We start from the raw sequence: 27,182 nt of genomic DNA, 5'->3' as shown, positions 1-27,182 counted from the left end.
CACAAGTTTCCTTTCTTCTCGCAGATGGAGAGGTTGTCTTGTCGTGGCTTTGCCCGTCCTGTTTCATGGCTTGTGGATTGCTCTCAGTTGTCACTATCTCCCAAAGGCCCGTGTCTCCTCTTCACCTTTCATCCCCTCTAAGCTGTTTGGGCATAAACTAGGGGTCCTTGTCCTCTCCCTTGCTTCCACTGGGGCCGTCCTTCTGGCCAAGCTGACATGGCCCCTCTCTGGCAAAATGGCCACACACCAATTTATTACACTATTTTGCAAGAGAGGGGAGGGGAAAAGACTAAAAGATCGGCCACAGTCTAGCCCCCACCACAAGCAAGTAAACTTTACAAACGAACAAAGAAAAGTACTCAGGTAAGGTGAAGTCAAACACAGAAAGCCCAAGATTAGATGGAAAAGCTGAGTTCTGTTCTCTGGAACCTTGGCTTCTGCCAGAAAATGAATTCCTTGTGTGTCCTGCAGCTTACTTGCTGCCTCTGCTCCTGGCGTGCACGCCAACAGTCATGCTTGGGTCAGTCTTGAGCTCGCTCTTTCTTTGAGAGAGAACACAAGCGGGAGGATCAGAGGGAGAGGGACAAGCAGATACCCCACTGAGCTCAGAGCCTGACATGGGGCTCGATCGATCTCAGGACCCTGAAGATCATCACCTGAACTGAAATCAAATTGGTGACTTAACCAGTTGAGCCCCCCAGGCGCCCTGGTCTCAAGCTCTTCTTCTTTTTTTTTTTTTTTTAAGATTTTATTTATTCATGAGAGACACAGAGAGAGAGAGGCAGAGACACAGGCAGAGGGAGGAGCGGGCTCCATGCTGGGAGCCCGATGCAGGACTCGATCCCGGGTCCCCAGGATCATACCCTGGACCGAAGGTGGTGCCAAACCGCCGAGCCACCAGGGCTGCCCTCAAGCTCTTCTGTTAGCTCCCTCCTCTTCCACCCTTGCCCAGGTGTGTCCCCTCCTTCCAGTAATTCAGCAGCTGTGCGTTTGGCTGTTGAACTCCAGGGCATCCTCGTCAGGCCCCCTCTGAGCCCGGTGTCTCTGGCCAGACGTGGTTTCTGTGCTCTTGTGTGGAATTGGCAGATGTCCTTTTCCCTTGTGCATAGTATGCCACGGGAACTTTCCAGCATGTTTCTGTGCCACAGTGGACAGGGCTTTTTCCCGGAACCCATGACAGGGTTTCCTCAGAGGGTAACCTTGAGCATGTCCTGCCCAGGCTGGGCATGTGGGCATCTGTACCTGCCCAGGACTGTCTGATGGTGTCCCTAGCCCTTGCCCAGCCCTCCCCATAAGTGTCTCCCATCCCCAAGCAAGACTGAACTACAGCCCAGGCCCCCTAGGCCCCCAGCCCCCCCAGCCTAGGAGCTGAGCCCAGCCTCTCCCTCTTTCCTTAGAGGTAGCAGCCTGGGGAGGAAGCACCTGGTCGGTAAGGCACCAGGAACTGACTTCAGTGCAGGTGGGGAACACCTGGCCTTGCCTGCTCCTGCCACCTGCCTTGGGCACCTCTGGAGCCGATGACACCTCCCAGATGTTCTAGGCTCCCAGCCCCTACTCCTTTGTGGCAGACTCTGCCTCCCTCCCATGTCCCTTTTTGCTGCCTCTTCTTCCACCTGTCAGCCCTTTCCTCTCTCTTGGGTCCTCACTCCTGCCCTTCTCTCCTAGGCTGCTTGCTCCCTGATAGACGAGCAAGTCCTCTCTGACCTCTTTCACTAGCTGGGAGGTCTGGCTGCCACTTTGGGCACCCTGGGGAATGTGGTTGCATCCAGCAGGGAGCTCACCATGGGGGAGGCATCCTCCCCTTCCCCACCTCCTGGGACCTCCACTTTGCTCTTTCCTACCTGCAAATGCTCCCCCCCCACCACCACCAATAGGCAGCCAGCCTGACCCTTCGCTCACACTGCCTTCTCACGCTGCCAGCTGACCCCTCCCTTGAGTGTGGAAAAACATGTCTTCTGGGTCTCTATCCCCAGCACCCAGACCCCAAAGCCTTGATGGAAATGCTTCCAATCCTCACTCCTCCATGGTTGTCAGCCCTGGATGTACCTGCAGATCTTGCCCTATTCTCTCTTTCTCATCTCTGAGCCCCTCTGCCCAATGGAGGAAGAGTGGTCTTACCTACCAGAGCTCTTGGGGGACCAGATAAGCTAATCAGTGGGACACATTCCCCAGACTTTCAACTGATATTAAGCAGGTGGGGCTGGGAGTCAGTGAGCTTAATAACAGGTGGGATCTGCCAACGCTATTATGGGCTTGGAGGGTAAAGGTGAGGGTGGAATCAGGGCATGCTTCCTGGAGGATGGAGGGTGTCCTCTCTGCGGCCTGGGACTACGTGAGGCAAGACACTGATGTGTTCCTCATCCTCTGCATGCAGGGGGCCGGCTGCACAGCACTCGTGGTGGCCGTGGTGGCCCGGAAACTGGAGCTCACCAAGGCAGAGAAACATGTGCACAACTTCATGATGGACACTCAGCTCACCAAGCGGGTAAAGACCTCCCTCACGGCCGCACCCCCCCTCCCCAGTCCTCAAGAGTAGAGCCTCCCCACTTTACTCCTGAATACACTGGGCATGTCCACATGCCCACAGGTCATTGCACTGCCTTGTGCCCTGTTGCCCATGTGAATGCTCATGAGCCATGCACAGAGAGATGGCAGTGGCCCCAGGTGGCCACCTCTGTGCCCAGTCATAGCCCCACCCTGAACCACACAGCAAGAGGCAGGCATCTTGGGGCCAGGCAGGCCTCCAGGTACAATATATAAGCTGTCTGATCTTGGCAGGTTGCATTCTCTGTGCCTCAGTTTCCCCATGTATAAAGTGAGAGAGATATCAACATCTGTAAATTCATTGATTTAACATTTGTAGGGTGTATAACAAGGGTCTGGCCTGTACTGAATGATAGAAATGACATACATGCACACACACACAGATTCATAGAGCACAGATGTGGACATGTAAATATGGCCGTGCCTTACAGGCCCAAGACCCCAGAGGGGCATTTCCAGGAGTTTCTAAGAGTTTCTGGAAGTTTCCAGAACTGTCTACAGTTTTGTGCCTACCTTACGGAATTGTTCTTTTTCGGGCCCCAGGTAAAAAATGCCGCTGCTAACGTTCTCAGGGAGACGTGGCTCATCTACAAACACACCAGGCTGGTAAAGAAGCCAGACCACGCCCGGGTTCGGAAACACCAGCGTAAGTTCCTCCAAGCCATCCATCAGTAAGTCCAGCACCTTTCCCACTCACGTTTCTGTGTCCACCTGGTGCGGAGGCAGCTGTGGTCCTCAGGAGGAGGCTACAGGCCAGGCCAGACAGCTCAGTGTGGCTTCGTCATGGCCCCTCCCATTCTGGGTGGTCAGTTGGTTGGGGCTTGCAGCCTCTGTGCTGGGTGGGATGGTCAGAAGGAGGCAAGAGATGGGCCCAGCTATTATCCAGGGCAATCACCTTTTGATAAGTTAGGCAACCCACACAACATAAATGGCAAGAAGCATATTTTATTCTCCAAAATAGCCAAAATTATTTTACCTTTTAGATGTTAAGCAATGCAATTTCCCTCTTTTGCTTTGGCTGCCAGAAAGCTCAGAATTAACTTTGTGTCCTGATTCATGTGATCATGTGGGGTAATTGGAAATTACTTGATTTCCTCTCTTGTCCCTTTGCCCTGAAAATTATTTAATCAAGTAGTTCTCATCCTTGGCTGGAATCACCCACAGGGCTTTAAAAATTCTATAGGCTGCACGTAATGCCAGTTAGCACAGACAGACTCTGGAATGCACCTTGGCTTTAAGTTTAAGTTCCTCAGGTGAGTCCAGTGTGCAGCCAAAGTTGGCAAAATTTTCCTATAAAGGGCCAGAGAGTAAATATTTGAGGCTTTGTGGACCAGACAGTCTGTCATAACTACTCTACTCTGCTGTTGTAGCAGGATTGCAGTGAAGAGGAATGGGTGGATCATGCTCTAATAAAACTTTATTTTCCCAAATAGGCAACTAGCCAGATTTGGGCTATGCCAGGCTCTAATATGTCAATCACTGTCCATTAGAAATACCATGTAAACCACTACATAATTTAAAGTTTCCTAGTAGCCACATTTAAAAAAAAAAAAGTAAAAGAAAACAAATGACACAAATTTTAATATATTTATTTAATATATGGAAAATATTATTTTAACATGGTTAATATAAAAATCAGTAATGAGATATTCTAGAAAGTTTTGGCACTAAATCCTCAAAGCCTATTGTGTATTTTACATTTACAGCCCATTTTTATTCGGACCAGCTACATTTCAAGGCTCAGCAGCCACATATAGAATGTATGGGACAGCACCCAGTCTAGAATTTAAACAGCTCCAAATCCTGTGGAGTGTGGCACTTTTAGTTTATATTTACAATCGAGTCATGTGGTACCTGACTTAAAATTGCAAACAACAGAAAAAAAATGTATTTAGGCACTTCTCAGAATGAGCCCATGGATTCTCATCTCTCACTTTGTGAGAAAACCTATTCACTATTGGGCTCCCCTAAGAAAATCAGATGTTCCCTGCCTGAAGAGCTCCCAGGCCAGACACAGGGACCAGTGAGTCACAAAGTGAAGTGAATAGTGTTCAGTCTGAACTAGTCCAGCAGGAAGGCTGCTGATTCAGCCGTGGAGAAAAGAGACAAGAGGCAGCATGGAGAACCCCAGTGTGAGTGGCGGAATTAGGGAGGTTGGGCTGGAGGAGAGTTTAGGGTTGTGGCTGGGGCAGCCCAGCTCCCGGGGTGCCAGAAGGTAAAGGAGTGAGCCCATGAGGAGACCAGCCCACAGGAGAGGAAGCTCAGCCAGCTGGACTTCAACTTTTGAATCCTGTTAAATAATCTTTGCCTCAGCTTTATCGATGTATAATTGACATGTAGTCAACTGTATCTACTTAAAATGTACAGTCTGGTCAGTGTTAACATAGGTACATACCCATGAGATAATTACCACAGTCAAGATAAAAAACAGATCCGTTGCCCCCAGTTTCCTGGGGCTCTTAACAGTCTGTCTTTTAGCTGGAGAATTTAGTCCATTTACAGTTATTGTGTTTACTATTATAATTGGATTGGTTTCAAATATTAAGTCTCTATATCAGAAGACTGCAAGGAGATCTAAATGAGAGATCTAAATGAGATGATATGCAGGAATGCCCAGCACAGTCCCTGGCACAGAACTTGCACTAGTGACACATGGTGGACCGACTCCCAACCCCTACTCCTGCTTCTGCTTCCACCATCATCTAAAAAGCAGAGAGAGGAGCTGGTACCACACTTACTCAGTCTCACTGTGTCCCGGTCTTAGTCCTCACAAGACCCTAAGGCCCATGAGGACAGAGACCCCTCACTTATTGATGCTCGTACAGTTGTTCACTGACCACTGGGACCCAGGCTGCTGTCTGCCACTGACTGTGGGGCCTGGGCAAGTGACTGTGCTATTCCAAGCTTCATTTCCCTAAAGTGGAGACAGTGGTAATTATAATTAATGTGCCTTTTCTCCAGGGATGAGGTGTGGATCGAACACAACTGGGGTTTCAACTATGCCTACCTGCCATACAGTGTTTTCTAAACATGGGAACTATCAGTGTTGCCATTTCCACCCTTCATATGTTCATTTGGTGATTGCTCTGGCATTTCCTTTGCCAGCTTGTGTGCCAGGCATGGGGGACACAGATGTGGCCCTGCCCTGGACTTTGCCCCAATGGGTGTTCCAGACGGTTGTTGGGGGTAAGTGGGAAGATGAGAATTGAGGAGAGCCAGGTTTGTGGAGAATGTACCAGCTCTGTGAGTTACCTGTGTCCCTTTGTTCTGGGGCAAGACTGCCCCACTCTTTTTTTTTTTTTTTTTAGGACTGCCCCACTCTTATATATTGATTCATCTATCTATTCATCTCTTTATTTATATATTTTAAGATTTTATTTTTAAGTAACCTCTACACCCAACATGGGGCTCAAACTCACAACCCCGAGATCAAGAGTCACATGCTCCACTGACTGAGCCAGCCAGGTGCCCCTCACTCATTCTTAGGTCCCCCTAAACCTACTCCCTTCCCAGCCAAAAGAAAAAAAAGGTGCCCTGTAAAGCTGATAAAATCAAAGAAGTTTGAACTAGGGCCTGAAGGGTGGTTGGAATTTGGTTAAGAAACCAAAAGGTGGGTAGGCATACCAAGGATTGTCCACAGTTTGGGCAATGGTGGGAAGGTAGGAATGAGCATGGTGCTAGGGAGACCGGAGGTCTGATATGCAACCATGAGGGAGCCATGGCATATTCTTGAGCTGGGGAGTCTCCATGCCAGGAGCACTGTATGAGCAGCCACTGAAAAGGAAGAAATGGTCTCAGGACGGATTGAGGAGCATAGCATGGGTTTGGAAAGTATATGAATTTGCTGGGGATGCAAAGTACCACAAAGTGGCTGATTTAAAACAGCAAATTTTATGATCTTCCTGTTCCAGAGTTCAGAAGTAGAAAACCAATGAGTTAGCAAGACTGTTTTCCATCTGAAAGCACTAGGGGAAGATCTGGTCCAGGCCTCTTTCCTAGTTTCTGGCAGCCTCGGGTGGTCCTTGGCTTCTAGATATGTCATTCTAATCCCTTATCTTCACATGGCCACCTCCCTGTGTCTTCTCATCCCTCCCTCTGTGCATGTCTGTGTCCAAATATCCCCCTTTTTATTAGGACACCCATCCTTGCATTCAGGCCCACCCCGAAGACCTCCTCTTGATTAAATCTAGAAAGACCCTATTTCCAAATAAGGTCACATTCTGAGAAACTGGGTGAGGGGGTAAGGCTTCAAGATACCTTTCTGGCGGAACCCTGTTCAATGCATAACATGGAAGGTTGCCAAGACATCAAGACCAAGTTCCCCGCTAAAGGCATTCCTGAGCTTGGCAGGCCTCTACCCGCACTCCGGGGCAGCCTCATACCCCCAGGGCTGGAGTGTTTGCGTCCACCGCATTTCTCCAGACCGAGGGCTTGGTCCTATCAGGGATCCCGGAAGTACCCAGCATGGGTGGGCCCTAAGGGGCTTCCCTGAGCATCTGTCACATGTGGGCACGCAGAGATGGAGTTTGGACCAGTGGAGAGGAGTCCTATCTGGTATAGTTTCCCTAGGCTAGTTTAACAACACAAGGGATGGAGATGAGGGACAAGGACACTCTGTGGCCAATTCCCCACCCTCCTACCCACAGGCAGCTGTTGGGAGGCCCAGGTGCAGAGGCTAAGTGGCAGGTACCGGTTCAAATCCTGCTGGAGTGCTGGTGGGCACTGGCTTTGCCTCTCTGAGCCTCATTCTCCCTCTTGGGAAACATCACGGGCAGAGTTCTCTGGACTGAAGGCCACCTCTGGGGCCAGGTGCCCGGCACAGACTAGAATACAATGGGACCACAGGGTGAAAGCAGCCGCATTTGCTGAGTGGGCACTACTGGAGGGAGTCCAAAAGAAGAAATGCATCCCCAAGGGGCTGGCATTGCCCCCTCAGCCACACAGGGCCCCCAGCCTGGTCCTGGGGTTGTGCATGCGGGAGGCGGACAGGGTTGGGCACATGCCACCCAGTTGCACTGAGATTAAAATTGCCTTGTGATTTCTCTCTGCTCTGCCGGGTCCTGCCAGAGCTCAGAAGTAAGTGTCTTCCTGGGGGCGCAGGGTGCATGGTGGTCCTGGGGCAGGGCACACCCCCAGGGCAGCTTGTGGAGCACTGCCCCTGGCCTCAGGACCTCAGGAGGTGGCCAGGGCTTGTATCCACCCTGCAGGCCTGTGAAGTCTTCACTTGGGCTGGAGGGAGGCGGGGGGGGGGGGGGGGGGGGGGGGCGTGCAGGTCCAAGTTCCCAGGACATCCTGAATCAGGCCACTTAGATGTGGCCAGAAGGTGGACACTGGGAGACAGCTTAACCACCCCCCAGACCCTGCCCCCTGCTGTGTGCTAGGAGGGAATGGGCTGCATGGGGCCTGACCCTAATTCCCACCTCATGCCCCCTCCACACGTCCCACAAGGCCACCTCAGGCAGGGTGGGTGCATGAAGGACCCCACTCCTCTACAGCCTCCACCCAGCCCCTACCCACCCTCCCACCTGTCCTCCAGGCTCCGGAGTGTGAAGATTGAGCAGGGGAAGCTGAATGACCAGGCCAACACGCTCGCCGACCTGGCCAAGGTCAGTAGGGCCGGGCTGGGTGGGGGGTTCCCTGGGGCCAGCAGAGGCTGGTCAGGCCCCCACAGGAGGATAGGGGGTGTTCAATAAAGAGAGATGCTAGGAATCTATATCTACATGTAGACCACTTTTTAACTTTGGCAGCTATTTTATTTTTTTTAAATAGTATCTAATAAAATAGCTTAATTCAGAATATCTAATTAGTGGGCTAAACTGATAAAGTACCCTTTTGTTTTATTTTATTTTTTTAGGCATATCTACATAGAGGCTTTAAAATTGGAGAGAAAACAAGATTCTTTTTGGATATATGGATACAAATTCAAATGATAGCATTAGCAGAAAGCTTATTTGTGCAGCAGTTAAATATCTTTCAGGAAATTAAAGTTGGCTGCAGGAGCTCTCTAAGACCAGTTTCTGGAATCTCTCTGTTGGTTTCATTGTCAAGCCCGACCCTGTTCCCCGCTTTTTATTCATCCACTACAAGATGGGACAGGTGACCCATCTTTAGCCAGGCAAGCTCTTAGAATATCTGCCACGTGATTCTGAGCTCCCTTCTGAGCAGCAGCAAACCTTTCACGAATGGTTCACATGTGAACTCGGCTCACTGGCTCCAACCCATAATCAGTTAATTAGTCTGAGGTTAATTTAATATTATCTTTGGAAGATGTTAAGTCCTATTCTCCTTCTTATACCCAGAGCGTTTTGGACTCATTCTCTTCATCATTATCAAGAGAATGCAGTGTGATATTAACCTACATATATTTAATTTGGAAAGAAACATTATAGATAGGGGGAAAAAAAAACCATATTGTAGAGCCCTGAAGAAATCACTTGGTGGTAGCAAGAACATAATCCTAAGAGCATACAGAAACCCTTGCCAAACTAATTTGATGTCCTATGAGATTATAGCTAGAAATACATACGAAATGCCTTTGAAAAGCTCAGGTACTAGTTATTATAATTGGGATTATCCATATCGCACTTCCTTCCATTAGTATAGATGATTGAAGTTTGAATTTTTCAGAGTTATTTAAACCTCTCAATCATGGTAGTATAGTCCTCTCCGTACATTTAACAAAGCCTCCTTTGAAGTAAGGCTTTAATTGGATGGGATTATAGGGTTCCTAATTTTTAAAATTTAATAAGGTTAAAATGTTTTCCAGTATTAAACTTTAATGCGCTCCTACCCAACGTCGCTGATTTAATTTGTGTATCTCTGACAAAAGTAAAACGCATATTCTACGTTTTGAAGAATTTAAACCTCAGGCCAGAAAAAAATCATCAGAGACCAGGTGCCTTCAGATGTTCCCCTAGGCCCTGGGGACTGTGGTGCCCTGATGCAGGCCAGGGTGAGGGTCAAGTGACCCTAAGAGGGGACCCGGGAAGACCTACCGAGGCTCAGGCACGGAGGCTGGAAGGCAGAGGCTAGCGGTAGAAGGCGGAAGGCAGCAAGGCGCCGCGCTAGGTGCCTCATCTTGTCCCCCTGCTGGGCAGCGGGAGGCTGGGGGCTCTTTTCCCCTCAGCACCAATCCTCCCACTCAGTGCTGCCTGCCTGGGGGTCCGGTGGACACCCCACTGAGGTTAGAGATGAGGAACAGTGTTCTGTCGCCGTCTGGTGGCGAGAGCGGCGCTGCGCCCAGGTCTGAGTGGCCGCCTCCCCTCCGGGGTCCAACTGGACGTTGGCAGAACCGGCTCCTGCTTGTTGGCTTGTGGGGAGCAGGCGAGGCGGTGGGGATACCTCATCGCCTGTACGACTGTTACAGTCCTTGTTGTGGCTGCTGTGCTCCCCGATCTGTGATTGGGTCAGATCCTTGGACTGGTCACTGCCCCCCTGCCCTGCCCCACCCTGCCGCTGACCCTTGTCCCTCCCCAGTCTAATGTGGGGTGCGGGAGGGACGGTGGTTTACAACTGGGCCTCCTCCCCCTCGACCATGTTCCCAGCCTGGAGCAGCGTGAGCCCAGAACCGGCATGCCTTCCCCCATCCCGGGACCACCCCAACCTTCCCCAGGCCTGGGGGTCCCCAGCCTGGCATTCAAGACCTGTCTCTCCTCTCGCCCATTCCCTGCGGTACAGCGAGAGACCTGTGGGGCAGGGGTGTCCTCGCACTTGTCCCCCACTTGGGTCCTTCTTAGTGGCCTCCCACCCAACTGGGGCTGGTCACCCATCTCTCTGTGTGTCTGTCCTCTACTGTCTCTCACTTGGCCTCTCCTTTCTCTCCCGCTGTCTCCGGCAGACCCAGAATGTCCTGTACGACCTCATGTCCGAGCTGCACGCCCAGCACGAGGAGCTTGAGGCCCGCCTGGCTGCCCTCGAAGGCCGCCTGGATGCCCTGGGCGCCTCCCTGCAGGCCCTGCCCGGCCTCATCGCCCAAGCCATACGCCCGCCCCCACCACCCCTGCCGCCCCGGCCTGGCCTCGGACCCCTGGACCAGGCAGCCTGGAGCCCCCCGTGCCAGTGGCCCCTCATGGCCCCTTCAGACTGTGGGTGACAACCCTGCCTGCCACCGGACCCCTCAATCTTGGCCATCGTGTGGCCGCCACCTCCACGCCATCCAGGAAGCCCTGTACAGCGGCGCCTCTTGGAGTTCAAGGAGCCGAAGCTGAGTCGGGCTGAGCGGACCAGGGCCCTCCCCACCCAGACTGTCTGGGCAGAAGACAGGGCCAGACTGCAGGCGAGGGTAGGGGTGGGCCACTGCCCGCTTCCTCCCTGATTGGAGCTGGGGGAGCCAGGAGCTTCCTTTGGCCCCCGGGCCCCCTGATTCTCCCCAGGCCCCCGGTGGGCATGGAGCAACCAGGAGAGGGGTCCTTGCCTTCTGAATAAAGCAGGACCCACCCAGCTGCCGCCTGTTTTGCATGGCTCTGGGACGTTCATATTCACTGCATGGGAGGGGGCCACCTGACTTCAGGTCCCATGACGGATGTGGGGATCTAGAGCCCATCCCATCACTGTGCTGGCCTGGTAGCCCTCCAAGTCCCAGCTCAGGTGGGCACACCTGAGGTCATCAGTCCCGACTGCTATTGACAGTCCTGGCCTGCAGGAGGCAGCAGATCCTGGGGAGGTCCTTTCCATCCTGGAGTACCCAGTGTGGGCCAAGCTCCAGTGAGGCCATGGGTCATGGTCAGTGGAGAAGGTGACATGTGTGAGGACCATTCAGGCTTCACTGGACATAAGCTGAACAGAGTCCACAATGTAAATGACCACTTCTTCACCAAAACCTGACCAGGGTAGGATGGGGAAACAGGGTCAGAGAAGGAAAGCCACTGCCTGGGGCTCCAGAATGGGGGGGCGGGGGGATGAGTCAGGATTCAAACTCCCCTCTATAGGCCAAAGTGAAAGAGCCTGGACTTGGTGGAGGATGCTCTGTGGGGAAGGGTATGGTGTGATTCAGGGGTTAGAGTGGCCTTGGGGCAGGCTGGAGGGGAAGGATCTGGACTTGAGTAGAATCAGAAAGGTTCCTCCAGGCGTTGGGTTCAGGGTGCTGGGGTGAGGCAGGGGTGGCAGGCACTTGGCAGCGGCTGGGCTCAGCGTAGTAGGGAGACAGAAGCCTGGCTGGGGGGCGGGGGGCGGGGGGGGGGCTAGGTCTGGACGCAGCTGAGAGCCTCAGGCCCTGGCAGTCTCTGATAAAGCTATCAGCCATATGGCTCAAGAGATAACCTGGGCCCTGAGACCAGGAAATGGGGAGGTGCCAGGGGCTCCAGAGCTGTGTTGGGAGTCCTGATTGCCACCACTGGGTGCTTCTGGGTGAAGGCTGCTCCCTATGGGGGGGGGGGGCTCAGTTTCCCCATCTGTAAGATCTGGTGTGGGGAACAGCGTACAGTGCCCACCTTTGGGGAGCACCTAGTCTGATGGAGGAGGAGGCACCAAAACCATGTCACAGTCACAAACAGCGACCAGAACCATAAAGAAATAAGGCCCGAGTATGATTAGGGGGCTCTGAGGAAGTGGCATTTGGGCATGGGGGGCAGGTGGGGGGGTGGGAGAGCGGATGTGGGGAAGGGCGTTCCTAGCAGGGGAACCGTCAGTGCAAAGGCCAAGAGGCAAGCCCTGAGCTTGGTGTGTTTGGAAAACGGCCAGGAGGTGGGCGGGAGGGGGAAGCTAGGGCGAAGGTGCCGTAGGCGACAAGTGAAACCACCGGGTAGGCGGGTGCCTCTCCGCGCCGCTCCGGGCCAGCCACATCCGCCCCGCCCGCCCGGCCGCCTCTGACTCAACAGCGCCGACCCTACAAAAACAGGGCCCGCCCCGCGCCGGGTGGCAAAGTCAACAGCGCGGGCACGCGGGCGGCACGTCCCCGGCGGCCCGGGCGCGTCACGGCGGCGGCCGCGGAGGACCAGGAAGTCGGCGGCCGACGAGCCGGCACGAGTTCGCGGGGCCGCGCCGTCCCCGCCGAGCGCCCAGCCCGCGCCATGCGCCCGGGGGGCGTGCGCAGCTTCGCGCTGGAGCTGGCCCGGGGCCCCGGCGGCGCGTACCGCGGCGGGGAGCGGCTGTGCGGCCGGGTGCTGCTGGAGGCGGCGGCGCCGCTGCGGGTCAGGGCGCTCGAGGTGGCGGCACGCGGCGGGGCGGCGACGCACTGGCTCGAGGGCCGAAGCGTGGGCATCAACGCGGTGTCCAGCGACTACGCGGCCGCCGAGACGTACCTGCGGCGGCGGCAGCTGCTGCTCCGAGGTGAGCCGCTCGCTCCGCACTCCGCAGCCGGGATCCCCCGGCGCCCGCTCCCCGGGGCCGGGAGACTTTGGGACTTTCGCCTTAGACGCTGTGCGGTGTCGGTGACCCCTCTTAAGTGAAGACCTTCTCTCCGGGGCCTGGACCCGCCCGCCAGGACACCCACCCACCCACCCACCTCCCTCCCTCCTTCCCTCCCTCCCAAACTCTCTTTCCCAGGAACCCCTCTCGGGGTCTGGGCGACCCCCTTTTCAAGGCCGGGAAGCCCTCCACCCAAAGGCAGGGACCCCCCCCAACCCGACCCAGAGTCTGAAGAACCCCTGGGTAGTCAGGACATCCTCCACTCTGAATCCAAGGATCCGCCCTTAACTCCAGACCTGGGGTCCCTTTTTTCCCAAAGAAGACCCCCCATCTCCCGTTCTACTAGTGCCTCCTCCCTCAGTTTACCTCTAGTGTTTGCAGGAATGAGCTCACACCTGGGTGGGTGGGGAGTTCTGGTGGTGGTTGCAGGTCCCTGTGCATCCCCGGGAGGGAGGAGACTTGGGGTGGGGTGGGATCAGGCTGAGAAGACTCCCAGCTGGCTCCCAGCTCTGAGCCTCAGCCCCTCACACCCAGGCCACACAGCCGGTCAGGAGCAGGCCAGGGGTGAGGCTGTGCCTCAGCACTGAGCTGTGTTTGCTGTGGAAGATGTTGGCTCCCGGGGTTGCCTTGCCCCCCCTCCGTCCCCCACCTCAGCTAAGCCGGACTCGTCTGTAAAGTGGGCAGAGGCAGGAGGCAGCTGAGACCTGGTCTCCTGCCCGCGGACTGTACACAGGAGATGCTTTGCCCGCAGCCGTTCGGCCTTAGCCCAGCAGCCCCAGATGTGGGGACTCTCCTTACTAGCTGTGGAAACCCAGCCCTAGAGGGCCCTAGGGCGGGACAGGAAGAGGCCCCCCGAGGCACTTCCTTTCCCCTGAGTCTCAAGGGAAATTGGGGCTGGTTGCACCCAGCTCCCACTCACCACCTGCTTCATTAAGATACTGGGGTGAAGCTTGCAGAACTGCTGTGTAACCTTGGGTGAGGTCCTGCCCCTCTCTGGGCCTCTGGGGAGCCATCTGTGAAAAAGACTCACCACATCCGCCGCCCCCTCTTCTGGGGTTACGGCCTCCAGGGCTCCAGGTGGCCCTGGGAGAAGATAGGAGCCCTTCATTTCAGTCCCACAGTCCCCTTCTCCACGCAGCCTCCCAGGGTGATCGCTGCGTCTATAGCCTCTGCCCCTCCGTTAGGTATTGCTCTGACCCCCATGCTGCTGTGGTCACTCTGACTGCAGGGGACCGTGTCCGGCTATGGCCGCCCCCCACTGAGGGTTCCCAGGGTCGTTCTAAGGCACCTCAAAGGTGGCGTCGCCTTCAGGGTAGGGGGTGGGTTGGAGCAGCTGTGCATCTTGCTGCCACCAGAGGGCGCCGGCGCCCTGCAGACCGCGACTAGGAAAAGTTCATTGAGGTTCTCGGAGTAAACTGAGGCCCAGAGAGGAGGACAAACCGTCTGGAGGGCTCGCTGCAGCCCTGGCCCTCGGGGTTCCTGGGACGTCCCCTCCACTTGCATCTATCTGCGAGGGGACTGAGGCTAGGGGGTGCCAACAGCCGGCCCAAGGGCTACGCCGGGGCGCGGGGGGCTTGTAGGAGTTTGCTGGGGCCTCAAGTTGCGACAGGAACATGGGCTGGTGGGAACAGCTTGGGCAAAAGCGCTGAGGGAGCCTGGGTGGCGGCATGTGGGGAGTGGGTTGATGACCTGGGAGCCAGGCTCTCGGGGGGAGGGGGATGCCCGATGCCCGAGCACGGTTGTCTACAAACCACAAACGTGGAACCTTAGGTTCCAGAGGTTGTCACTAGCCCGGGGTCACCCAGCTGAGCGGGATTCGAATCACAGGCAGGGGGCAGGGGCGCCCAAGCAGAAGCAGGCCCTACCTACTTCCTCCTCCTTCCCCCATCGCTTAGAGGGGGTGAACTGACGCCCAGGGTGGCCCTAGGCTCTCAGGGCCCCAGTGGGGCCGGGCCATCCCCCAGCCTTCCTGCTCGGGGCAGAACATGCCTTGGGTCAGATCTGCAAGTGGTGACCCGCTGATGATTAAACCTAGTGGCAAAATGCTCTAGCTGGGTGACCTCAAGCCCGGGGCCCGCCTCCGGCCCTAAGCTTCCCCACTGTAGCCCCGAGGGTCCCCGAGAGACCGGTACTGGACCGCGACGCTTCGGTTTCACTCTGGGGCCCACCAGGGCAGAGGGCACTTGGGGGTTTGTTATTTTGCTCCACGCCTGGGCGGAGCCCCGCCCCTCGCCGCGCATTGGCGTATTCCTCTCTGGGGGCGGGGCCCGCGCGTCGCCCCGCCCCGCCCGCCGTATAAAGGCAGCGCCGGCGCAGGGCGCGCAGGAATTTTTGACCTGGTCGGCAAGTGCGCCTGCGCGCCCCGGGCAGGTTCGCGTTCCGAGGCTGTAGCCTCCGCACCTCGTACCGCCGCGTCGCGGGTTCGAGGCCAAGGTCTGGGCGTCGCGGGTTCGCATCCCGGGCGCGATGCTGTTCGACAAGGTGAAGGCGTTCGTGGTGCAGCTGGATGGCGCGAGCGCGGGCGCCGAGCCGGTTTTCAGCGGCGGCCAGGCCGTCGCGGGCCGGGTCCTGCTGGAGCTGGCGGGCCCGGCGCGCGTGGGCGCCCTGAAGCTGCGCGCCCGGGGCCGCGCCCACGTGCACTGGACCGAGTCGCGCAGCGCGGGCTCCAGCACCGCGTACACGCAGAGCTACAGCGAGCGTGTGGAGGTCGTGAGCCACCGTGCCACGCTACTCGCGCCAGGTACGGGCCGGCTACCCGGCTACCCGACGCGGCGCACGTGCCCCGCGCTCCTGGAACTCCGGGCGGCAGCTCAACCTCCCCCTCTTGCTCCTACCTGCAGACACCGGGGAGACCACGACGCTGCCTGCGGGTCGCCACGAATTCCCGTTCAGCTTCCAGCTGCCTCCGTAAGTCCTGCATCTGGGGCGCAGAATTGTGGGGGATTCCCTAAGCCTGCAGCCCCTTTCAGGTTTAGGGCTCCATAGCTGGGTATGTGGGGACCCTCTTGACCCCAAGGGGAGGGAGGTCCTTAGTGTCTCTTTCATCCTCCTAAGTCTCTGGGACCACCCCTCAGCTGCGAGTGTCTGTTTCTTGCCCTTTGAAGTCTCCTCCTTCCACCCCCACCCCCAGGACCCTGGTAACATCATTCGAGGGTAAGCATGGCAGTGTCCGCTACTGCATCAAGGCCACCCTGCACCGGCCCTGGGTCCCTGCCCGCCGGGCGAGGAAGGTGTTTACTGTCATTGAGCCTGTGGACATCAACACCCCTGCCCTGCTGGTGAGTGGCTGCCCCCAGGGGAGGTGGGGGCCTGGCTACCGGGTGACCCCAACTGGCTCCTCAGTCCTTCACTTCCTCACAAAGTGGGAATCACAGCTGGGCCCTGGCAGGGAGGGAGGGAGGGAGGCAGGCAGGCAGGCAGGCAGGCAGGCAGGCAGGAAATGTCCTTGGAGCCCAGGGGAGCTGGGTGCAGATCTCAGCTGCACCCGTTTGCTGGGTGGCTCTGGGCAACTGCCTCACTCTCTCTGAGCCTAGTTCATCTGCAAAATAGGGGACAGCTAGGGCTTGTAATGATAATGGCTGCCGGAGAACTAATTGCACACTGTAGTAATTAGCTTGTTCACTTCATCTTCAGCTTTAAAAGATGGGTTTTACCTGTGGAGTTATTTTACAGACGGTACCTGGTTGTTAAGAAAAAACCAGGAACCCTGCCCCAATTCCTCCCTCAGCTTGGGGTGGTTTGGAAGCTCCAGGGGGTCTGTGGTTTGCACAGAGTGACCTGTTCCTATCCCTTCCTCCAACCCACCAGGCCCCTCAGGCGGGAGCTCTAGAGAAGGTCGCCCGATCCTGGTACAGCAACCGTGGTCTTGTCTCTCTCTCCGCCAAGATCGACCGAAAGGGTTACACGCCAGGTACCAAGCAGGCAGGGTTGGAAAGGGAAGGGTGCCAGCATCAAGGCTGCAGATGGGGAATCTGACGCCCTGCTGCTCCCCACTACAGGTGAGGTCATCCCAGTCTTCGCTGAGATCGACAATGGCTCCACGCGCCCAGTGCTTCCTCGGGCCGCAGTGGTCCAGACGCAGACCTTCATGGCTCGGGGCGCTCGCAAGCAGAAACGAGCAGTGGTGGCCAGTCTCGCCGGCGAGCCTGTGGGTCCTGGGCGGCGGGCGCTGTGGCAGGGCCGCGCGCTGCGGATCCCCCCTGTGGGCCCTTCCATCCTGCACTGCCGGGTGCTACATGTGGACTACTCCCTCAAGGTAGGGCATCCCACTGGTCGGAGGAAGAGGGACGGCCGCATCTGCCTGGGCGCCCTCCCTCATGGTCTGTACCTCCAGGTCTGCGTGGACATCCCTGGCACATCCAAGTTGCTCCTGGAGCTGCCACTGGTCATCGGCACCATCCCCCTGCACCCTTTTGGGAGCCGCTCATCCAGCGTGGGCAGCCACGCCAGCTTCCTGCTGGACTGGGGGCTGGGAGCCCCGCCAGAGCGGCCTGAGGGTGAGCTCAACGTCCTGCAGGGAGCTGGGTGGGTAGAGAGGCGGGTGCTTGGGTGACTTGCCCTCCCCCAGTCTCAATGCCTCCATGCATAAAAATGCACAGTAGTGATTATGCTGGCGGCCACAGGTCCCCCCCAGACTCTCAGCCCACAGCCCCAGAATTGGCACAAGTTCGGCTCCCTGTTCATTGTCCCCGATTCTGGGGTTCCCCTCCTCTACCAGCCTCACCCACTCTGTCTCTCACTTGCAGCCCCTCCCGAGTACTCAGAGGTGGTGGCAGACGGGGAGGTGGCAGCCGTGGGGCAGAGCTCCTTTCCACCACTGCAGGACACTGACTTGAGCTTCGAAGGCCCCTTCTTCGCCTATATCCAGGAATTCCGCTACCGCCCGCCACCCCTGTACTCCGAGGTGAGCTTGGGGGTCCGAGAAGCTCCCAGGCCCTGGGAGCACAGGTGGGGGTGGGACTCAGATGAATTTGGGCTCAAGCCCACCTTGCCCCAACCCCATCGGCTCTGCATGTTGCCCCCTGGCTGAGTGTGGGAGTTGGAGATGATAAGTGGGTTGTTTCTGAGCCTCTGGTGCCCCCTGAGGCTTAATGGGACTGTCTCTCTCAGGAGGATCCAAACCCACCCTCAGAGACCATGAGGCCACGCTGCATGACCTGCTGAGCAAGTGGATACCTCAAGGGATGAGGTCGCCCACATGCTTCCGGCCACATGGAGAGTAGCTGTCTCCAGAGCAGACCAACCGGACGGCATTGAAGTTGGGGAATCCGAGTCTCAGAACAGGGCAGGGCTTTCCAACATCACAGGGGACAGAGGAAGAGCCAGGCGGGAATCTGATTTAGCTGGCCTGGTCCTCACAAGGCAGTGAATGCCCACTGTCGGAATCTGTCTGTCTCCGCTGGCCCGTGAACAGGGCTCGGCAACCCCAGGAGCTTCTAGTCTGGGAGAGATGTAGCCAGACATAAATACTTCCAGTCTCATGGGACCAGAGGAAGAGACCCAGAGCTGGGAGAGTCCAAACAGGAGCAGAGAAGGCTTCCTGGAGCAAAGGGCATTCTAGCTGAGGCCTTGGCATACAAGCGACAGCTCAGCGCGCAGACAAGCAAGAGGAAGAAGTCGGAGAAGGTCAGAGCTGAGTGATATTTGGAGATCACCCCCTTCGTCTTAGAACCGGGGCTCAGAGGGCAAGTGCCTCAGTTGAGGCCACGCGGCAAGGTCCGGCAGGCGAGAGGGCCCAGGAACCGGTGCATTTGGGGAAGCAAGTCCTTGGAACTCTGTGGGACCTGTGGGTGGCAGGGGCAACTGCTCCAGCCTTTGGAAGCCAGAGAGACTCCTGGTCCAGGCCGGGACTGTCTGGGGGCTCCTCCAAGTGCTCCAGGACATGAGACCTGTCTGCATATCATATGACCCAAAAAACCCGGTTCAAAATATTCAGCCAGGCCCTGGGGACAGAGGTCAGCCTGGGGTAACAGAGCAGGGCCAGTGCAGCTCTGGAGACCTCCTGTAGGGAAGGAGGGACAAAGTATGAGGGGGCAGCCGGACCAGCCCCTGGTTGCAGAGTCTCACCCGTGGCTGGGGCGGGGCCCCTGCCTGGGACTCAGCATTTCTGATAAGCCTTAAATTGTTCTCTTTTTTACAGTTTTTGTTTTTGTTTTTTTAAATAAAAGTGTGGGGGAAGAGACTGGGTTTACCGGTTTATTTTCCTCAGCTGCCAAGAAAGCTGAGTGGCCTTGATCTCTGTCTTGGGTCAGGATCTCTAGGGCTGAATTGGCATTCAGGCCAAGGAGGGTTGAGGGGCCCATTGTCCGGAAGGAGAAACGAGGCCCAAGGACGCACGGCAGGGGGCAAAGAGCTCAGGTTGGAGCTCGATCCCGTGCCCCTTCCCTAGCATAGTCACAGAGGCTGGGAGCGTGAACGGGGAAAGGCTTTTGTTTTTAAGACACAATTTGTTTGCCTTCAAGTGAACCGTTTTAAAGCTTCCGGTTTAGTGGGATTTAGTGCATTGACGGTGTTGGGCACTTGTCACCTCCCTCTAGCTCCAGGACACTCTGGGCACCCACTGATTTGCTTTCTGTCTCTGGATTTCCCTGTTCTAGGCGTTTCATATACGTGGGAGCCTACAACACATGGCCTCATTGGTGTCTGGCTTCCACCCAGCTTAAATTTTCACAGGACGTTTCATCCGAGGGTTAGCATGCGTCAATGTTTCGTTCCTTTTTATGGCCAAATAATATTCTGCCGTGTGGACAGATTCCATTTTGATTGTCCCTTCACCCACTTGATAGGCAGTTGGGTCACCCCCACCTTTTGGCGATTGTGACTGGGGCTGCTGTCTGTGGACACGGGCGTACAAGGATTTGTTTGAATGTTCCCTGGGCCTTGAGGCAGCCCTGGTGGCACGGAGGTTGTGTCTGCTGGAGCAGAAGGTAGAGAAAGTGAGTCAAACAGAGTGAGGCGACTGGGGCAGGGTCTGGAGTCACCACTCAGAACCCCCACACCTCACAGGTCAGTGCCAGCCCTGGTGGGGCTCCTGGCCCTGCCCCAGACCGAAGGCCCCTCCCCAGACCAGAGGCCCCGCCCCTTGGGATGACCATTGGCAGGGGTGAGCACGGGGGAAGGACCCCAGGGTTGGACACTGGCAAGTGGGGGTTCAGGCTTAGTTCTTTGAGTGATCACAGACAAGTCACCTGCTCTTGAGCCAGTTTCCTCATCTGAGACTCTGGGATACCTCCCCACCACAGCCTTAATTGCCCCCCCATCCCTGGCCTGAATTTGGGTTCTGATTTGCACCTGCTGCTTGGCCTGAGGTTTGCCTGGCCTTCCCTGTCCAGCAGCCGCTGACCCGGTGTCAAGTTCAGAACCTGTCAAACTTAGGGTTCTTTGGGTCCCCCCCAGAGGGGAGATGTACCCACATAGCACAGTCACCCCGGGCCCCCAAAATAGCAGTCTCAGGAAGTGGTAAGTTCCCTGTCATCTGGGTGTTCAGGACACAAAATCCCAGCTTCCGGATCCATGTTCCCAAACCAAGAAGAGTCTAAGGTGTCTATTGCAACAGCAGATGTGAGTAGTTCTACAAAAGGTTTCCCCCGGCAGGCTTGGGAGGACGAGCCACCTCGTGTCCCAGACTCCTACATCTGCAACTGTCTGGAACCTTATCCCTAAAAGAGGTGGATTATCTGGTTCAGATAAATGAAAACCAGAATGGAGCTGGCTTGGGTCATTCAGAATTCAGGGAACTCCCTGAACGCAGAGTGAGGCCCACAGGGTTGAGAGGAGAGTGGCCAAATATTCTTCTAAGATAAAATCCCACCCCTCCCTCAGCCCCTAAGATCTCTCACCCACCTCTCCTTCCAGCTTCCCCTGGATCTCTGACTACTACTCAGGTACCCCAAGCCGACTCCTACCTCAGGACCTTTGTACATGTGGTTCCCTCTGCTGAAAGTTTCTTCCCTATGACCCACTCCTCTCTTACCTCCTAGCCTCATCTTTTCAGGAACACCCCAACTTCCTGGTTAATGGTGCCACTCCTTTTACTCCCTCTCCTATCCCCCTATCCTATTGTCTTTGTAGCCCTTGTCACTCTGAAATTTTTTATTTAGATATTCACTTGTTTGTCTGAAACTTTGAGGGCGGGGCTGGGGCAGGGCTGTGTCCCTGGCTCCAGCACATAGCAGGCATGGGAGGCCTGAGGGGGCTGTTGACTGGTGGGGACTCCTCCCTCCCCAACTCAGGTGTAGACCAAGATTCTGATGGGGGTGGGGGTGTTACTGCCTGACACTTGTTCCCAGGACCGCCTAGAGTCAGTCACCCGTTTGGAGAGTCAAGCATCAGGTCTCTGACTCACCCTCCTTGTCCCCCCACTCCGCCTCTCACATTTTCACGCTGTCTCTTTTGCCCATTCCTTCTGTCAGTCTCTCATTGTCTCTGTCTCTGGCTCACCATCTCTGCATCTCTCTCTGTCATTTCTTTCTCTATCTCTTGCCCACCATCTCTCTTGGCTATCTCTCTGTCTCTCCCGGTCTCTGACTCCTTCCCCATCTCTGTCTCCTTCCCCAGCCTGGCCGGGCCCTGGGGCCACGGGGTGACAGGCAGGCCGGGCACCCTCCGCTTGTTTTCCGCCCTGGCTGGCACGGGGCCCAGCTGGGCTGCTGTTCAGGAATCCTCCAGCTGCCCTGCTCCAGCCACCAGGCACAGCCACTGGCCTCTCCTCCCAGCACATTCTGTCCCGAGCAGGGAGCCCTGGGGGTGGGTGGGGTGGGAGTGGAGGGTTCCTGTCTGCCTGTCGTTACAGGACAGTCTGTCCTAGTGGCCTTGCTCCCCACCCATGCTGCCCCCTGATGCCCCCCCTCCCTACTTTGGGCTTAGATCTTCCTGAATGGGGCCCCTCTATCAGCTCACTCCTACCTCAGGGGCTTTGCACCTGCTGTGCCTCCTACCTGGAGCACCCTCTCCCCAGATATGCCCAAGACCTTCTCCCTGGCAGGCTTCAGATCACAAATCACCTCTTCAGGACATCCTCCCTGTCTCTAGGCCTGAACGCGCCTCAATTCCCCTCCTGTCCCAATGCCTTTTGCTTCCCGATCTTTCCCCTTCCTCAGAGTTCTAGATTTCCTTGTTTGTCAGTATGGTGTCAGTATACCCCAGAGCCCTGCCGTATCCCCAGCCTTGGAGAATATTTCAGAGTTGATGCCATTTCATCCCAAAGCTCCGCTCGGCCTTAGCCACCTCGGCTCCCGCACGCAGCTCCCATCCCTTCAGCCTGGCTGACCAACCCCAGGCCCGGCCTCCTCCTGTCCCTGCGGCCGCCCCAGCTGTTCCCTGCACACACCTCCCGCCACTGTCCCCTGCGCCCCCGACAGGCACAATACCCCAGCCCTGCCGTCTGTCCCAGAGCTTTCCTTCCCCTAGCTGCGCCTTTCCCGATGAGGGGCAGGGTCTCACTGGGCTGCATGTGGGGGCTGCTACGACGTACACACACACACACACACACACACACTCAGAAATGGATGCACACGTGCAGAGACAGAAAGGGGCCAGCCGACACCGGGGCGCACAGCCTAGACCTCGATGAGCACGGACCCACGTGCATGCGCGTGCACACATGCAGAAAGCACGCTGACACCTGTCTGAACAGGTACGACAGTATTGCCCCCCTGGGCACCCCCGGCCCCGGCTGAGGGCTTGCAGGGTGTTCAGATGTGGAGGCCCCCAACTCTGGAGGGAAGCAGGTAAGATGCCCTGCATGTCACAGGGGGTGTAGGACGGGGGCTTGGACCCCACGCCAGGGTGTGCACAGACCTGTCCACACGCACCTCTGCCCTCACTCCCCCGCCTCCCCCCGCCCCCACCGCCTTATTTCTGACATTCGAGGAAGGCCAGGAAAGTCCCCAGAAAGCATCAGGCTGGGCAAGGGGCCCAGGAGGAAGAAGTGACTCGGCCAGTAGCCATCCGTGCCTGCCTGGCTGGGAGGCCCCGTGAGGGGCTTGGGGGATTCACAGAGAACAATAGAGGGCTGGGGGGCGGGGACAGGGTCCACAGGGCCTGCTGAGCAGGGTTGGGGGGTTGGGAGGGGACGGATGGGGCATGCCTCAGTGGGTCTCCGGTGCTCTAATACCTCCCCTCTGCGGAGCCCGATTCGCAGGTGGGGAAACAGGCACAGAGAACAGATGACTTGCCCAAGACCCCCCAGCCAGGATGGGGCAGGCAGAGGACCCCTCAGGCCTTGGTAAAGGGCTTTTGGGGGCATCTACTCTCCCCGCCTGTTTCGGTGGGCAAATGGAGCCAAGCCGGGTCCACTTTGTGGCACCACGTGTGGCCATGTGACTGGGTCTGGCCAATTAGAGCCTTTGGTGACCGCAGACTCAGGGATTGGCTCAGAAATAGGCATGTGACTCAGCCAGGGCCAGTCACCCTGGGGGATTGGGGGCCCCTGGAGGTGATAATGCGAGCCATCTTTGCTACCACAAGTTGCCACAAAACAGAGTCCCAAGGTCCTCGTGGTGAAATCCACAGACACCCCCAGCCCTGTGGAGTGAGGGTGGAGCCCGGGGGAAGGATGAGGGCTGGAGGGCCCTGGAAGAGCTTCCAGGAGGAGAAGACACTGGAGTGGGGTTTTGATGGATGAAGAGGAGTTTGCCAAGGAGCTAGAGAAGGGCATCCCAAGCAGAGGGAACAGCCTCTGCAACCACAGCAGGCGAGACAGGGCCAAGTGTGTCCTCAGCCACTCCGGGGGCTCCATGGGGCTGGAGCACAGAGAGGGTTTGGTTATTTGCTCCTAGGTGCCCCCACCAGCCCCTTAAGGAGGAGACCAAATCTTTGCCGGCAGCTTCGTTGGCAACTGATGTTCCTTTGGTGTTTGTAGTGTAGATGGCCTTTCTTTGAGGACCTGGATGAGGAGCCATGGTGAATGGGAGAATTGGCTTCGTGGGGCAGGAAAGCCTGGAGCTGGGTGAGGGCAGTCCCGGGAGCCCGGGGAACAGGACCACAGTCCAAGGCAGGAGGAGGCATTTCTCGTCTCCCCATATGTGAGCCCCCCCACCCCTGGGCATTGTGTGCCAGGGGGGACAGGGTGGGGCTCAGGGTCTGCACTCCCAGCACCACCTCTCCCTTCCTGTGTGACCCTGGGATAGTGGCCGTAGGTCTCCAAGCCTCAGTTTGTCATCTGGAGCCTGACTTCACCATGGGATGGGGGCAGTGCCAGGCAGAGAAGCAATCCAAGGTCTGTGGGACTGGCTGGGGTGTGCAGAGCCAGGGGAGGGGGGGCTGGGTCTGTCTAAAACATTCCCTCAGCAGTTCTCGGCCTCTTTGAAAACAGGAAGCCAGCTCTCAGGGGAACCCCCAGCAGCGCTTCCTGAGCCTTCTCATGACGCGTGCTGGGGCGGGGCGGGGGGGGGGTGGGGGGCGGAGTGAGCACACATGCAAGTTTGCAGGCAGCCTGGAGATAAACAGAGCCCACGAGACCGTGCATACGCGTTTGCGTGTCAGCCTTGTCTGCAGAGTTGCCCTGAGGCACATGCACACGTGTTGCATGTGCTTGAATGCAGGTTTGCACATCTCGGCCCGCACAGGAAGCAAACGTGGGCTGGTCTGCGAGTCTGGGTCTTGGTGTTGGACACAGGGGTCTACCGGCAGTGGGTACTGGGGGGTGCTGGCAAGAGCTAGCTTGTGCTGGGGTAGCCTGCTCTCCTCTCTTTCCATCTGCCTCTCACTCATCAGCCTCTGGCCCACTTGCTCTTCCTGGAGACTGTTAAATATGTTTTTACCTTAGGGCCTTTGCACCTGCTGTGCCCACTAAGCTACTGGGTCCTCCATTCCTCTCCATCTCTGGGGCCTCAGGATAATGGCCTTGGGCAGGTCACTCTCCCTGCCCCCACTTCCTACTTCTTGACTGTTCCCTTGCCCTTCCTCTGAGTCCTGACTCAGCTCTGACCACTTCCCTCTGCATCCTAGGATGTGTGGGCTCCCTCTACAAATCTCAGTTTATTCTCCTGTAAACTGGGGCCAATCTTGGTGGGGTCTCACTAGCGAGAGTCACCCAGAAAGTGGAAAAGGCTGAATTTAAGCCTGGGCTGGCCAGATCCGACAATTCGTAGAGCCTTTGTCCTTGCTCACATCAAGTGAAGAAAATACCTGAATGTCAAGGACAGGCTGGGGTCACTCAGCCACAGGGGTCAGATGGGGCCAAACTGGGGCCTCCTGTATGCCATGTTCCTGGGATGCTTTTCTCCTGCTGGCAAACTTCTACTCATCCTTCAAAACCCCATCCTCAAAAACCCCTTTTCTCCAAGCCAGTCCTGACACCATGGGCTGAGGGTCCTTGGTGTCTGGCCATGCCTGTCCCCTCCAGACAGACAAGGGCTGAGGCCTCTCAGTTGCATAGCCAGGACCACAAGATGCTGCTGACTTTCTGGAACTGGCCAGGTAGCTTTGCTATGCCCGATGCCCAGGAGGTGACTCCTGCTGCCATATTGCCCTCAGGATCTGCCAAACTGTGTGATTTAGAAGGGAAGGCAAGACATTTCCACTTGATCCAGAGGCCCGTGTGTTCTGGAAACTCTCCTGCCCAGGCCTGTGGTCTTTCTGACCTTGGGTCACAGCAGCTCCACACAAGCCTGGTTTATCTGTGGAATGGACCAGAGATAGTCCAAGGCTCCAACAGTGTAATGAGGGTTTCGTGCTGGTGTCTCAGTGCTCTAACCCCAGGGAAGCCATGGAGGCTTTGAAACAAGGCTCGGGGGATCCCTGGGTGGCGCAGCGGTTTAGCGCCTGCCTTTGGCCCAGGGCGCGATCCTGGAGATCCGGGATCGAATCCCACGTCGGGCTCCCGGTGCATGGAGCCTGCTTCTCCCTCTGCCTGTGTCTCTGCCTCTCTCTCTCACTGTGTGCCTATCATAAATAAAAAAAAAAAAAAAAAAAAATTGAAACAAGGCTCGGATTCCATCCCTTACACACCCTCCCCAAAGCCCACAAGGTCCTGCATGGCCTGGCCCTCGCAGCCTCTATCACAACCTCAGGCCCTTTGTAGTTGCTGTGCCTTCTGCTCAGATAGTCCTTCCCTCACTCCTCACAAGGCTCCTACCTTCTCCTCCTCATTTTTAAAAAAATATTTTATTATTTATTTATTCATGAGAGACACACAGAGAGAGAGAGAGAGAGAGGCAGAGACACAGGCAGAGGGAGAAGCATGCTCCACGCAGGGAGGCCGATGTGGGACTCGATCCCAGGTCTCCAGGATCACACCCTGGGCCGAAGGCGGCGCTAAACCGCTGAGCCCCCTGGGCCTAAGTTCAAATGTTCCCTCCTCAGAGGCCCCTGAGCCTCCCTGACCAAAGCTGCCCTATTCTCTCAGGCCCTCCCCTGTGCTTCTGGCAATTCATAATTACAACCTATTGGTGGCTTCACGGCCGTCCTCCACCTCCCCTCTGTAATAGGAGCTCCAAAGTTAGGGTGGGGATGCAGGGTGCAGGGACAGCACCCCTCCCCAAACTGGGAGAGTCTCCCAGCATCATCTCTCACCCTTTCTTTCCAGAATAGGCCTAGAAGCTTCCTCATGCTGGCTACATCGGCCAACAGCATAGACGGGAAGTGCAAGGTGAGGAGAGGAGGTGGCCCCGTGTCCAGGCAGAGCGTGCTCCTCCTCTGCTCCCACAGGCCGGAGCTCCGCCTCACCCTCAGGAGAACATCCAGCTCTTGGGCTCAGAGTTCAAGGTCCTGGCCGTGAGTGGCGGAATCTTTCCTTTTTCCTTGGCCAGATTCTTAGTTACCCTTTGGGTTTCATCTTGGTTGCCCTTCCCAGTATTAAGTGTTGACACAGGACACATCAGCTGTCAGAGTCCAAATACTCGCTGCACCCAGCATGTCAGCACACCAGGCAGCCTGAGACTCTTATAAGGGAAGGGGACGCATTTGTGCAGCATATGAACCTGGTGGACCTTTTAACTCGTTGTTTGCACACTATGTGAACGGTGTGTGCACCACGGGTGACCGGCAGGATGCTGAGTGCAGTACAGAGAACAGGGACCGCCCATGAGCTCAGAGCAGGAGCTGATAAACTTATAAAAAGTCAGATGATAGGGCAGCCCGGGTGGCTCAGAGGTTTGGTGCCACCTTCGGCCCAGGGTGTGATCCTAGAGTCTCAGGATCGAGTCCCACGTTGGGCTCCCTGCGTGGAGCCTGCTTCTCCCTCTGCCTGTGTCTCTGCCTCTCTCTCTCTCTCTCTCTCTGTGTCTCTCATGAATAAATAAGTAAAATCTTTTAAAAAAAAAGTCAGATGATAAATATTTGAGGCCCTGTGA

At 56.6% G+C, this 27,182-nt stretch overlaps 2 protein-coding genes across 11 annotated transcripts in view; both read left to right on the top strand.

The window, feature by feature from the left end:
- Nucleotides 1-10,983, top strand: part of KCNN1 (potassium calcium-activated channel subfamily N member 1) — a 31,383-nt gene extending 20,400 nt beyond the window's left edge. For 5 of the 9 annotated variants that reach the window (XM_038566868.1, XM_038566861.1, XM_038566864.1 and 2 more), the window contains 5 exons: nt 2,375-2,485; nt 3,088-3,215; nt 7,612-7,620; nt 8,081-8,150; nt 10,382-10,983. In XM_038566868.1, coding sequence (XP_038422796.1) covers nt 2,375-2,485; nt 3,088-3,215; nt 7,612-7,620; nt 8,081-8,150; nt 10,382-10,636 — 573 coding nt within the window. In that variant the 3' untranslated portion in view covers nt 10,637-10,983. Of the gene's footprint in view, nt 1-2,374; nt 2,486-3,087; nt 3,216-7,611; nt 7,621-8,080; nt 8,151-8,398; nt 10,248-10,381 lie in introns of those variants that run through there. The other 4 variants (XM_038566863.1, XM_038566866.1, XM_038566865.1 and 1 more) reach the window with 3 other exon arrangements.
- A 1,568-nt stretch (nt 10,984-12,551) lies between these two features.
- ARRDC2 (arrestin domain containing 2) lies at nt 12,552-19,107 on the top strand. 2 transcript variants are annotated; one of them, XM_038566860.1, is made up of 8 exons: nt 12,552-12,810; nt 15,729-15,795; nt 16,019-16,166; nt 16,696-16,798; nt 16,887-17,143; nt 17,222-17,384; nt 17,634-17,791; nt 17,998-19,107. In XM_038566860.1, exons 1-8 carry the CDS (start codon nt 12,552-12,554, stop codon nt 18,049-18,051), a joined length of 1,209 nt encoding a protein of 402 aa, XP_038422788.1. In that variant the 3' UTR covers nt 18,052-19,107. The 2 variants fall into 2 exon arrangements, with proteins under 2 accessions (XP_038422788.1, XP_038422787.1); XM_038566859.1 differs by lacking the exon at nt 12,552-12,810 and adding an exon at nt 13,335-15,628.
- The last annotated feature ends 8,075 nt before the right edge of the window (nt 19,108-27,182 follow it).

Source organism: Canis lupus, chromosome 20 (assembly GCF_011100685.1).
Source record: "Canis lupus familiaris isolate Mischka breed German Shepherd chromosome 20, alternate assembly UU_Cfam_GSD_1.0, whole genome shotgun sequence".
NCBI classification, from domain to species: Eukaryota; Metazoa; Chordata; class Mammalia; order Carnivora; family Canidae; genus Canis; species Canis lupus.
Note: the sequence above shows the minus strand (reverse complement) of the source record. Positions and strands in the feature narration are given on the sequence as shown.